This window comes from Copadichromis virginalis, linkage group LG18 (assembly GCF_057382275.1).
Source record: "Copadichromis virginalis isolate Kocher_CV1m ecotype Utaka linkage group LG18, C_Virginalis_male_GT1.1, whole genome shotgun sequence".
NCBI classification, from domain to species: Eukaryota; Metazoa; Chordata; class Actinopteri; order Cichliformes; family Cichlidae; genus Copadichromis; species Copadichromis virginalis.
In genome coordinates this window covers 25,772,618-25,785,462 of record NC_140635.1, presented here as the reverse complement: position 1 = coordinate 25,785,462, position 12,845 = coordinate 25,772,618, and the positions used below count along the sequence as shown (strand labels likewise).

The 12,845-nt window shown below is 39.1% G+C and overlaps 1 protein-coding gene across 1 annotated transcript; it reads right to left on the bottom strand.

The window, feature by feature from the left end:
* Window positions 1–58: 58 nt before the first annotated feature.
* On the bottom strand, window positions 59–8,106 carry gtf2b (general transcription factor IIB). The gene is made up of 7 exons (XM_085440062.1): window positions 8,012–8,106; window positions 4,715–4,827; window positions 3,338–3,471; window positions 2,357–2,503; window positions 1,630–1,759; window positions 1,050–1,331; window positions 59–591 (listed from the first exon to the last, which is right to left on the bottom strand). The coding sequence occupies exons 1-7, from the start codon at window positions 8,026–8,028 to the stop codon at window positions 458–460; spliced, it is 957 nt and encodes a 318-aa protein (XP_085296188.1). The 5' UTR covers window positions 8,029–8,106; the 3' UTR covers window positions 59–457.
* Window positions 8,107–12,845: the final 4,739 nt, after the last annotated feature.

Sequence of the window (12,845 nt, the reverse complement as noted above, 5' to 3'; positions counted from 1 at the left end):
TGGAAGTTTGAGGTCATCTCCACATACACAGAAAGTTTAGTTTGATCCAAACACTGACCTGGTTTAAAGAGAAATTTTATTTTTAGTTAAATTACCCAGAACAATTCAAACACTAACAAAATAGAAACTGGTAATTTTCTACAAAAAAAAGTTTTTGTGTACAGTAGGAAATCAGCCTAAAATTGCAAGTATCAGTTACACTTCCCACTTGGACATATATACATTGTACAGTATATACACTCAAATGAAATACTGCAAGTACAGTCTGCAAGCTGTTTATTTAAGTACTGGAATGTGTGTCCGTTGCACCTGTCAGACTTTGGTGTCGTCTAAGGCAGGACGAGAGAAATCTTCCAAAACCAACACTCATCATTTAAAAAAGAAAAAACAGCAATAATAATGGTGATGATCTTGTAGGTACAGCAGAAATTGTTGTGCTGTACGAGAGGAGTGTTCTTCACAGTTGGGGCAGTTTATCAACAGGTGTATCAAATTTGAAGTCTGGGGGGAAAAGCTCTGCAGCCCGTGGGTAGATGAGTCGATACGACTGTCTGATCGTCACATCTGCAACACCAGCGATGTCTCCAATTTCTGTGGAAGAGCATGACAGACAATTCAGCCATTACTAGAAGTATATGCGGAATGACGCCAGTGCATTTTTCTTAACAGCTTTCTTGACAGTAAATAGAGCTTTAACACTCCTGACGTTTTTAAAGCGGTTAAAAGTTCTAACTTTGAACAGAAACGAGCATTGCATATATGATGAAAAAAAGAGGGGCTTTTGTGACAGACTGCTAGGAAAGAAACAACTTAAAACTATTTCTTTCTCCAAAATGGTACAAGGTCTGGACTGAAGAGAAGTAAAAAAGCAGCCAATGCCCAAAAAACCTTTGAAAGGCCTTCAGAAAGTCTGGAGACCTATTGCTCAAGACCTCACAAGAAAGTCTTTCTCCTTGGAAGCAAAATATAAGGAAACGAGGCGTGGATCAAGACTTAAAAATGGCGTGAAAAGTCTACCTGTTGTCTAACTCCAGTCCATAACCTCTTACCTTTCTGGGTCTTCTTCTCTGCTGAAGCTTGGGAAGCCATGTAGATGGCAGCTGCAGCTACAGAGATGGGGCTCCTGCCAGGCACCAAGTCGAGCTCCACGGCCTTCCTGGCGATGAAGGTGGCTGCCATTTGCACCTGTTTGGGTAAGCCGAGGTTGGAGCAGAAGCGGGACATGAAGTCCCCGGTGGTGATGAGGTCTACGCTGGTCTCCAGTGCCTTCAGGATCAGCTTGAAGCACCTACCGATCTCTTTCTTTGAGATCCGGGACACAGCGCAGATCTCTGCAGAGGAAAGGAGATTTTTAGGGGTGGTTGGATGGACTGCAATTACTTTTTTTTTTTAAGGTTTTATCCTTAAGCACATCCTACACTTCTGCCTCCTGACTACTCCTGTAAATAACATTTACTAATGGCACCACATGAATAACAAACAGTCCTATGTTGGCTTATTCCATGAAAATGTGAGTGAATAAGTTCTTTATGTGAATACATTTTGTCCTGAACACAACAGAGTTATATATAATCATTTAAACAACGATAGTAAATTACTCAAAATCACACAAGACAAATTTATTCTGACCTTTAAAGGTTCGCGGCACACCCTCCTGTCTGCAGGCGATGTAGAGACAGGCTGACGCGATGGCATCATTGGCTCGGCCCTTCAGGCTCTTCTGTTCATAAACCTGCTTAAATAAGTTGTTTGTTCTGTCCTGAGGGGAAAAAACATTATTTACACTTTAATTTCAGTGTCATGGATTTTATGCTTCTGTTGGAATTTAACTGCATGTTAACAGTGTGATGTTTGTCTTTACATGACCTTAAAACAGGGAAGTCATTTCGTTTCAGTTTAACAAAGTTGCTGAGCCCTATGTTTGTGGCTCTTTTATGACACCATTTTGCTTAATTTTGAATGAAAATGATATGATCGTGTCTGAATTAATGTTTATGAACACGACCATAGCCCACGACCCTTTTGTTCCTCAAAATGAGAACATCCTCACAAGGAAAACTGCGTGACAGCTTCAGCTGAGACTTCAGTGTGAAAAACAACAAGAACTTTGATAAAAAGAACAAAGGAAACAAAAACAAAAGCAGTTTTTTGCACACAGCAGGATTTTTGTTTCTTGCTCCTCTCCATTAGCAGTCTGTTAACTTTTAACATCTCATTAGATTCACTTTCTATCTCACAGGCTGTCACCTGTTCACAACAATGACAAAAAGCAGATGGGCAACTTTCTCTGCTCTCAGTGAGACTGTTAGGCCACAGCAGAAAATATTTTTACAGGTCCTTATTTTTTGTTACTTACTACGATGTTCCTCGGCAGGTTGATGCGATCCGCCATGGTGCTGATCTCTTTGAAGGCGTTGAGCATGGCCCGGTCAGAGCTGCTCATGGTTCTCCTGTTCTGGTACTTCGAGTTCCCAAATTCATCAAAGCTGGCAGCTCCTGTTCCCTGTGGAGGTAAACGGTGCACGTTTACCAGTGAAATTATTTCATGTGAAACCACAGTAACGTCAAATAAATTACAGCTAAAAATTAAATTCACTCAATATTTTTGTACCCAAATTGAGCCAGTACACTTGACTTCTTCATTCAGCCACTAAAAGTAATTTTTCTGTTCAGCAATGTCAGTAAATAAGTAATTTGCAATCTAACAATAATGTGCTTTGCTATTTTTTTCTGCATTTGTTAAGTACTGTACATTCTGTTACACTGCTCTAATTCAATTTATGATGTCAAAATTAGGGGACATCCCCTAATATGGTCGTTCAGGCTCACAGGACAGCTAATCAGAAGAAATTTTGTGTAAAGGGGAAGAGCTAATGACATCCCGTGACATCATTTGTATGCGACACAAACGCCACAATACAGGTGGACGTCGAGGTGATGGTGTACCTGCTGCTCGGTCTGTGGCTTTTCCTCAGACTCGGGGACCACGGTACAGTTTCTGTGTAGCCGGGTTTAGCAGGGTTTCAAAAATATTGGTTTTGATTTTCCTGATGGAGATTCTTTCATGTCTCATCGAGTAATGCCGCTGACTAGCTATTTGTTGCCATACAGTCTGCTGACATCACATTTTTGGATCGCCTTGGATTGTCCCAGTCAAATAGGAACTAAAAAAGTACCTCCTACCAGGTACAATTATTTAGTCTCAGGAAAACCTTAAAAACAGTGTCTAGCTGTGCCAAGGCAACCCGAGCACATACTAATAGAAGAGCTACTCTGGCAGCCATCTTTAATAGGGTGAAAACAAAAGGTTGGCTTTTTATTTCAAACAGTGTCTCACCTTGCTGATCATGGTGGTTAAGTCTCCTCCATTGAGTAATGGGTTCTGGGCGTCTCCCACTCTGGATGGGTCCTTGAGGGCTTTCTCATTAGAAAACGTTCTCCACTCTGAGCCCACGTCGATTACACGATCACCTGAACATATGATTTGGATAACTGAATAAAGATTCATTTAATACAACATTTACTATTCAAACTACCAATAGATCAAGATCAAGTTCTTGAGCTGCAACATTTCACTGTATTACAGCTTGGACTGAACGAGGCGTTTCTGATGAAGCTCCAGCTTTTAAATTGTTGCTGATTATATAATTTTCTTTAAATGCTTAAGATTTAAAGTTTACTTTCAACTCGATTACCTAACACTCGCAACTTAATCTTCAGCTGCTTGTTTATCTGTTTTGAAGTCACATCCACTGCTCTGAAAAGGGTTACTCTCTGACAGATATAACTGACACTACAGAAGGTTTTCAGGGATTCACCAACACTCAAAAAGCTTTGATGGCTGCTGGTGTTCCTTGTGCCTGGTAATATTTCATCCCTCTGAAATAAGTCACCAGAAGATGGTGCAATAATATAAGCAAATTCACTCAAAGACATGCTCAGAATTTAAGTTTCAAACACGGCTGCTACTATGTCAGTCCTCCTCTATTGTCTTTCTTTGGCTCTTCCTCTACATGTTCTCCTACTACGCTCCATTACTACTACTGCGGTTTTGAATATGGCTCAATTATTTTACACCAAAAAGGAAAAGATAGGGGTGTGACATCAGCAATGAGGCAAACTGTCTGAACAAGGCCATTGCATTCTTCAAGTTATTATGACTGTCTCTTCCAGGAACTGTGTACTGGGGTTGAAGATTAGATTTGATATTTTAATCCTGTTTTTCTTGCCATCCATCAGTACTCCTAATATCTCGAGGCAAAGTGACATTCATCTCCTTAGAGGCTAACCAAAGCTATGGAAACGGGAACAGAGGGCACTTAAGCTTGCATTAAAGGGCGGCGGGCGTCTCTATTCTCTCGGCTAACCTGCTCTGTCCTGAAGGGGCTCATTAGAGGAGAGCTTGTTGCTCCCTAAAGCTTTGTCTAATAGCAAGCATCAAGCTTTTTGCCTCTTTAACTCTATCCACAAGACAAAACCTGTCATGTCACCTGACATCTATGGATAATTTTAAACAATATATTTAATTTACCTATACACTTTTGGAAAATGTGGCCTTGCATAGCTTGGAATTGAACTATGATGACAAAGCAAATGAGTTCAGGAAGATGTGTGCTGAAAAAAAAATTGTTCCGTTTAGTTGAGATAACAAGTACAGGAAACCAAATGCAGGATGTGTTCAGTGGAAGCTTGATCTAAAACCATGTATACTTGCCTACTACAAGGCCACATTCAGGGCAGATCATGTCCCCTGCTCTGTAGTCCTCCACCAGACAGGCATCAGGGTGGTTGGGACACTGAACTCTGGGAAGGGCCATAACACCTGGGCTGCAGAAACAAACAGATAAGAGGTCAAAAGCAAGAAAAGTTTAAAAACAAAGGCAAAGATGGGGAGGGGCAGAGAGAGAATTTGTGTTCAATTCATGACAGTAAACATAATTTTTACCCACAAAGTCAAATCTAAATGAAAAATAAAGATTCAAACGGCCAATTCACAAAAGACTACTCAGAGTAAAACATGGGAAAATAACACCAACTGTTCTGAGAGGGCAAATTTACATACATACAGACTATGTTACAGTCTAAATATACTTCACCTTTTCAGTTTCCTTTCCCTTTTTGTGTTTCAGAAGAAGTGCCTAACTGAATGTTCACCAACAACACATCTCCCAAAGCAAGTAACAGCATCAAAAACACAAAGATAGTAGCTAGCAACAGTACTTTAAACACAAGGCTGTTTTGGTGACAGGTTCATCTCACTGTTCTGATAATCTTTAAGACACACTAGTGTTCAAAGGTTTGAATTCAGTCATAAACCTAGTGTTTTTTGTTTTTTTAACTGTGTAACAAAACACAGGGCATGGAACAAGACATGGGAACAATACACACACAAAGTAATATACTGGTATAAACATTAATATGAGATTGTGTGTGCCGCATGGATGTTTACAGCTCTACTTGGTCTAAAAGCTGGGATTTACAAACATGATAAGAAATAGGGGGGCGGAGATGGCAGCGTAGAGGTCTGGCACGATCAAACTGACTTGTACACAAAATAACTTCAACCAGGACTCTGTGTGCTCCCCCAAAAAAGCTTGAACTGGTGATAAAGGACTATAAAAGAAAAAAACGAATGGCTCACAACAAGCATTAATCTGCTGGATGTTAGCAGAAATGGGGTGTAATGAAGAACAGGAAAAAAGATCTAGCAAAATTCAAACTACGCTTGACCAAAAGTTGAGCAATTTAGGTGATGCAGCAGAAATGCTGGTCAACAAGAACCACACAATGCGACAGAGTTAAAATAAACTGAAGATAAAAAGCCACCCACACTAAAATCCTCAACTTCCTACATCAAGAATTTAGTGACTGCTGTGGATGCTCAGGTTAAATCTGTCTCACTCTTTGATTACTGAAGAAATAGTGTCCTGTTGAGTTCCACTGTGTCACTCTTCATCCCTTTATCACGTATGGATTACTACAACTGTCCACATACCTAAGCAAAGCCTCCCAGAAACATCTGCAGGTTGTTTAAAACGCCTGTTCTGACTGAGTCTTCCAGCTATTCACATTTCACACTATTGTTAATTCGGTTGCACCGACTCCCCATTAACATCCACGTTAAGATCCTGAGTTTGACTTTTAGGGTTATGCATGAACAGGCACAATTGTACATCAGTGAACTTTTACATCCCTAGCAGGTTCCCTGAAATCATGTGATCAGGGCCTGTCGGCTGTGCATCATACAAGGCTGAGAACTAAATGAGAAACAATTCAGACTCTGGAACTCTCTCTCCCACTGAGCCTGAGATTGTTGAACTCTTTTTAAAAAAAAACAAAACAAAACAGCAGCTTAAAAGATTTTTAGGGCATTTCACACAATTATTTTACCCTGGTCTGACTCAGCTGATAAGTTTGCAAACTTGTAGCTCATCCCCGTGGTTTGGTTTGTTTTCACACAGAAAAATTCAAGTGAATGTCAAGCGAATAAAAAATGCGTCACAACAAATCATATGAGAATGTTCAGTCCGCTCACTGGCCAGATGTGTCTGGGGTGGATTCAACAAAAGTAAATACAGGAATAAGGTGCTGTGTGAGAAACCCGAGAATTTATGTTCATTTCAAGGTTAGTTGAAAGGAGATATCCTTGAGTTATATATATATATATATAGTTATACATTCTTACTTAGTTTGGGCAATCTGTGAGAGTAGTGGGTGTTGTTCCTCGCCGCAATGACGAAAAGTAACAGAACAGTCAAGGAGTGGGAGGTTTCTGATTAAGGGTGGATGAAACAAATAAGGTATCCTTTTTATCCGTTTAATCAAGAGAAATCCACATCTCTTTGACAGATGCTTGTCAATACATGACCGCTGGTGGGTCAGTAACCACACAAGGTGTTATACACAAATGTACATTTCTGTCATTGGCAAATTAAACTGTAAGCCACTTTTTTAGATCATGGATGGTAGTCTCGTCATTGTTGGTGGATTTCTGATTTATATCACATTAGGGGTGGGTTTTGATTATCGATTTTCTGTGTTTTATCCTAAGTTACTTTGATACAAAGGCATCTGCTGTGATGCTTACACCTTTGATAAAGTCTCACAAGTGTCAGCTTTCTTTTTATAGGTATAAAAATATGGCTATGTACTGATAAATGATAAGAATTATAATATTTCTGACTGTGAGGCAAAATTTCACTGATTCAAATCGAATCCATTCGGGACCTTGTGAATCGGAATCGAATCGATTCTAGAAATCTGTGATGACACCCAACCCTATAATACATACGTCCAATATTGAATTTGAAAAAAAACATCCATCGGTTCTTTACATTTTGCTAGGAAAACAGGAAATACTAAAAAATAGCAATCATTAAAAGAGTGGATGTGAAACTGTCAGTCAAATTAGCTCAATCAACTGCATTTTACTCCTTCATACGCACACCCTTACTGTGCCACTGATAGGAAAATCAATAACGTAAGAAACTTTAAATGCAAAAATTATTTGCTAAACTACAGTAATTGATTATACGTGCTTAAAGGGGGGTACGTCAAACCACTGTTGTGTAAAGGTAGACGGACTCCACGGGAAACTGCGTGTGTTTACAAATGATTCACAACTGCTCACTGAGTGGTAACGTCAACAACACATTAGCTTCAGTTTCAGCTACACACCATTGTAATACACGAAAAAATTTGAAATGGTGGACAAACAAGTCTACAATGCAAAGACGATAACGTGGCAAAAAGCAGGAGCATCAGCACCACATCGCTGTGCAACAAAAACACCGACTTCTGGTGACATCTAATGATTAGCTGCTAGCCAGCTAACTAGCTGTGCTAACAATTAGCACAATGAAACGAACAGCAATCGGTAAGCACAGCGACGTATATTGTTTTAGCTTTAGTAACCACGACGCACACCAGTATTTGTTCTTATGAATTAACATTCTTAGAACCATATGCAAAGAAAGTATAGGTATTACATTTACTCGGCTCTACCACTTACTGGCTTGTAGACGCCATGTCACTCCTCGTCTCAAATTCAAAGAAACAAACGAGTGCGGCACCTCTATTTATAACTTCTTCTGATCACGTGTCCATATGAGTACGGGAAGAGAAAAAGACCAAATTAAATACAGGTAGCCTTCGGTTTCTTTTACGTTGGGCTGTAAAAAATTCGTTACATAAATACGCAATATTTGTTTTGTTTTTAGGAGATTTTCATTTATTGTCAAGAATGACGTACCATTGTAACACCATTAAGGTGTTGTCATTACAACACCTTAATGGTTTAGCGAGCTAAGCGAGCCTAACGTTAGAGTTTTCTGTGACATGAACGTGTCTATTTATTTGGCTAATGACCAAACCGTACTAAAACCACTAAATGAAGTGCAAAGTGGCTTTCACAGGAATGTGGATGCATTATAAACACCTATAAAAACGTAAATAAATGTTGTTATGTTGATTCTAATCTGTTTCTGACTCCAGCTGTAAAAACAGAGAACACCACGAATTTCGTCAATAAAATTAATTTCAGTTTGAACTACTGACAAACTACAGTGACTTTCAAGCATCCTTCATTACACCGTGGGACGGTATCAATCAATCAATCAATCAATCAATCAATCAATCAATCAATCAATCAATCAGTCTTTATTGACAGACTTTATGGCCATAGTTAAACAAAACAAAAACAAAAACACAACACAACACAACATATAATCCTTAATGAAAAAAATATTTTTAAAGATATTAAACCATGATATACATAAAATACACAATTACTTAAAAGATAAGATAAGACTTTTTTGATGAAATTTTTGTGTTACCTCAGCTCAGGTTCATATATCAGAAGGAAATACAAAAATACAAATAAGTACAATCAATGAAAAAAAGTAAGATAATACACTATACACAATGGTAGCATACACAGTATGTGATTATGGATATGGTTGGAAATATGCAAGACATAAACTATATAGCTTGACATAACTATTGTACCACTATTATTCCTAAAGAAATATTCCTAAAAGAAATCAATAAACACACAAACTCTTCACATTCAGACTGAATGAGTAACAGGAACCACTCACTGTCAGCTTTGTCACTGCTAAAATTATACTGTAATAGTATTTGCCTGAACAAAGAGTTTCCACATTGTCCATATATGTCATCATCATTCATTCATTCATTTGATCAGTAATAAAGTGACCAAGGTATTTCACCTTTTATGAACCTGAAGAGTATTGTCGGACAGTTTAAACACAAAGAAATTCAGCTGTTTATCTTGCTTGGTTCTACATGTCAAGATAGCACTTTTAACAGCATAGTACATTATATCATATAGCACACCATATTCAGTACGTGTATTAAGAAGCTACTCTAATCCAGCACTACTTGGACTAAAAACAACCAGTTCATCTGCATACGTATGATGATTCATCAATGTTTTACCTAATATACATACAGTGTTACAGGTTCTCAGCTGTATGGACAATCATTATCAACATATAAATTAAATAAAATTGGAGACAAAATCCCACCCTTTCTGACACCATTGCTAACACAAAAGGAGGCAGAAATCCTGCTTCCCCATTTAACCAGCATCTTCTTATGAGCGTACCAGTAAGACAGAATCCAATGTATCCAGGAACTCCCTGTCGCTTCAATTTATCAAAAAGTTTTTCAGGGTTCACTTGATCAAAAGCTTTAGAGGCATCAATGAAACCCATAAGGGCAGATGAAGTTTAGGCCCTATTCAAACTGAATGTTCCCTTGAGTGCATATATACACATGTCCGTGCCATGCTTTCATTTGAAGGCAAACTGATTATCCAGGGAAGAGATGAACACACTAATGCTATCAAACATGATTTTTTCTAGCACCTTAGATAACATACTGGCTAGTGCTACTCAATTTAATAATAATAATAATAATAGATTGGATTTATATAGCGCTTTTCAAGGCACCCAAAGCACTTTACAATGCCACTATTCATTCACACACTGGTGGAGGCAAGCTACGATTGTACCTACAGCTGCCCTGGGGCAGACTGACAGAAGCGAGGCTGCCATATCGCGCCATCGGCCCCTCTGGCCAACACCAGTAGGCAGTAGGGTAAAGTGTCTTGCCCAAGGACACAACGACCAGGACAGAGAGCCCGGGGATCGAACCAGCAACCTTCCGGTTACAGATACGCTTCCCAACCCCCTGAGCCATGGTCGCTCCAATTTAACAGCTGTGTCCTTTGTAACTGCTACAAATAAAATACATAGCATTGAGTCTGGTAGTTTGCCATGAATCATAAACCTTTAATATCTAATTGTATGCAGGTTAAAGTTTCACTGTCATGTTTTTAATGTTTGTTTGTCTTTTATCTCTGACTGGAGGCACTCATATGGATCGTTTTGTGAGAAAGAAGAGTCATGGGCCCACTGTTCTTTACCAGACATGTTGGAGACAAGTGGTGATAATTGGCACTGTGCCTTTTCGTACTTGGAAGTGTTGGTGACTATGTGGTGATCTCCTTTGAATTTTTTCCTGTAAGAGAATACAGAGAGTAGGCCTACTCGAACCTTAGGGCTAATGATAATAATAATATATAATAAAATAATAATAATAATAAAATTTGAATTTGATTTGATTTAATGGATCCACACGGCAGAAAAGCCCAGCAATATCAACAGTCTCCTCCTATCCCATTATCTCTGGTTTGTGTTGAGCCAGCTAACACAAAGAAATCGTGGCTATGTTGAACTTCACTATACCCCTCACATTGTCAGATAGACCACTAAGGCAAACATTTAACTACCGGCCAAACCAGCCTATGCAACAGACACATGGTACTGCATAACCTAATAAATACAAACCTCACATTGCACCAGACTGTGACACAAATTGTGACTGTGGTTAGCCTGTGTTGTAACACAAACCCATCGGTGGCTCTATGTTTGAGAAAAGTTAACTGAATCTTTCACACTTCTTTATTTAAAACAAATCTTTAAACTGCACAGTTTTTTTTTCATAAGAGGCAACAAAGGTCTGCCAGATTGCTGTCAGTTTGTCTGTGTGACTCAGTACCAGTCTGTGTAATAATTCTTTGGCATATGCAGGAAACCACAGTCGCAAAGACTCAGGTTTTGTGGTAGCAAAATAAGATAGACATCAGGATCTGAAGCAACTAAACCTGAGTGAGATAAATACAAATATAATTGTGTTTGCAACTTATATTAATGTCTGTTGCTTAAAGAAAATGCTTTCAGCTGCAGTCTGCAGCGACTGCATTTTCATTACATCAGCGCATAAGCCAGGACAGTCAGCGTGCATCAGGACAACACCAGATGGAGCTAAAAAATAAAAGCAGTGACTGAGGTGTGGAATATGCATGTGCTACGAGAGCTCGGCAATGCTTAGCATGATTACAGTTATTGGTCATCATTCAGCATGATTTGGTTCAGATTTGCTTGAACAGTACCACGACTCTGAGACTGTAACTCTTTGATGAGTGTATACATCTTATATCTGCAAAGCATGGCTGATTCTGGCTCATTGAAAAAAAGCTTTTGCATGGTTATCCTACCAGTATGACTTAAAAAAGAAAAAAACAAAAGAACACTCCAATGTGTTTCAGCTGTTCAGGAAATGATACAGAGGACAGCTGTGCACTGCGAGATAATCTCATTTTTTGCTGCACAAATGATATTTGCCTGAAACATGGCCTCGTGTGATGCGTTTATAAATCTTTTAATATACAATAGCTTTATGAATATTCGAAAAATGTTATTAGTAATGATCAAAACAGAGGCAACGCAGAAACATAAAAGAAGACCAACAGGAAAATGTCTCTCTTAATGGTAATTTAGTAACAATGACAAATATAACATACATACATGTGCAGAATTCAGCGGTCTGTGAGGTTTGTGACTGTGCTGGGGTTACAAAATGCCTTTCTTACTCAAGATCCCTTTAACCTTTGAAAATATATTTCACTTTACACCTTCAAAACAGTCCAAATTGTCAGGCTTAATGTGTGGCTTTAAGTGCTCCTTCAGCCTTTTCTCCCTGTTTCACTTCCCTAAGAATGGCTTCTTGACAGCTACACTTCCACTGGGACCATTTCTGATGAGGCTTCAGAGAACATTAGATGGATCAACTGAAAACCCAGATGCAGCTCTCATGTCCTGTGTTAGATTTGTATTGTTGATTGTCATTTATGCTTAGAAATATCTACTCATATATGCTTAGAGTTTTATAATCAATGTCATGTTGGTAGAGGTTTGATCCTTAGTAGTCTGTGGAGACTCTGTGTGCCTCCCAGAGCACTCTGGCATGCACACACAACTTAAGGTCAGGAGAGAGGTTATATCTGCTCTTACTGATTTATGGTATAGAAGGACACCTACTCTGTATCTGGTTAAGTATAAGAGCCTTTTGTTTAGATGGACCGCTAGACTCCTGGCACCAGCTTTGGGGAGTCTTCACGGGGTCACATCTTGACCCCACACACACACACTTACACGACACACACAGACAAGGTATTCTTTGTCCACATGTATACCTATATGAAACGTCATATGTTAATGAACCTATGCATATTCATGTGACCGCAATAAAAGGAGTGCTACAGGGAACCTGGCTGAGAGTCTGACGGAGGTCAAGTGGGTGGAATGACACTTGGCTCCAGGCAGGTCTCCCTCATGCACGAGTAACACAAAGAACTTTGCCTACTTGTGTCTTGCTTTTGCTGTGTAGTAAATTGTCTTGAACATTCCAGCGAATAGGTTTATGCTACAAACTATCATACTTCACTGTGCAATACCTTTTGTGCAATACTTTTGTTA

Bases quoted from the DNA above. Each gene is read 5' to 3' on its own strand.
- gtf2b (XM_085440062.1), bottom strand. The intron at 3,472-4,714 runs GCAAGTATACAT...TCATATGTTCAG, and splicing joins TGAATGTGGCCTTGTAGTAG to GTGATCGTGTAATCGACGTG. The intron at 592-1,049 runs GTAAGAGGTTAT...GCTCTTCCACAG, and splicing joins AGAGAAGAAGACCCAGAAAG to AAATTGGAGACATCGCTGGT.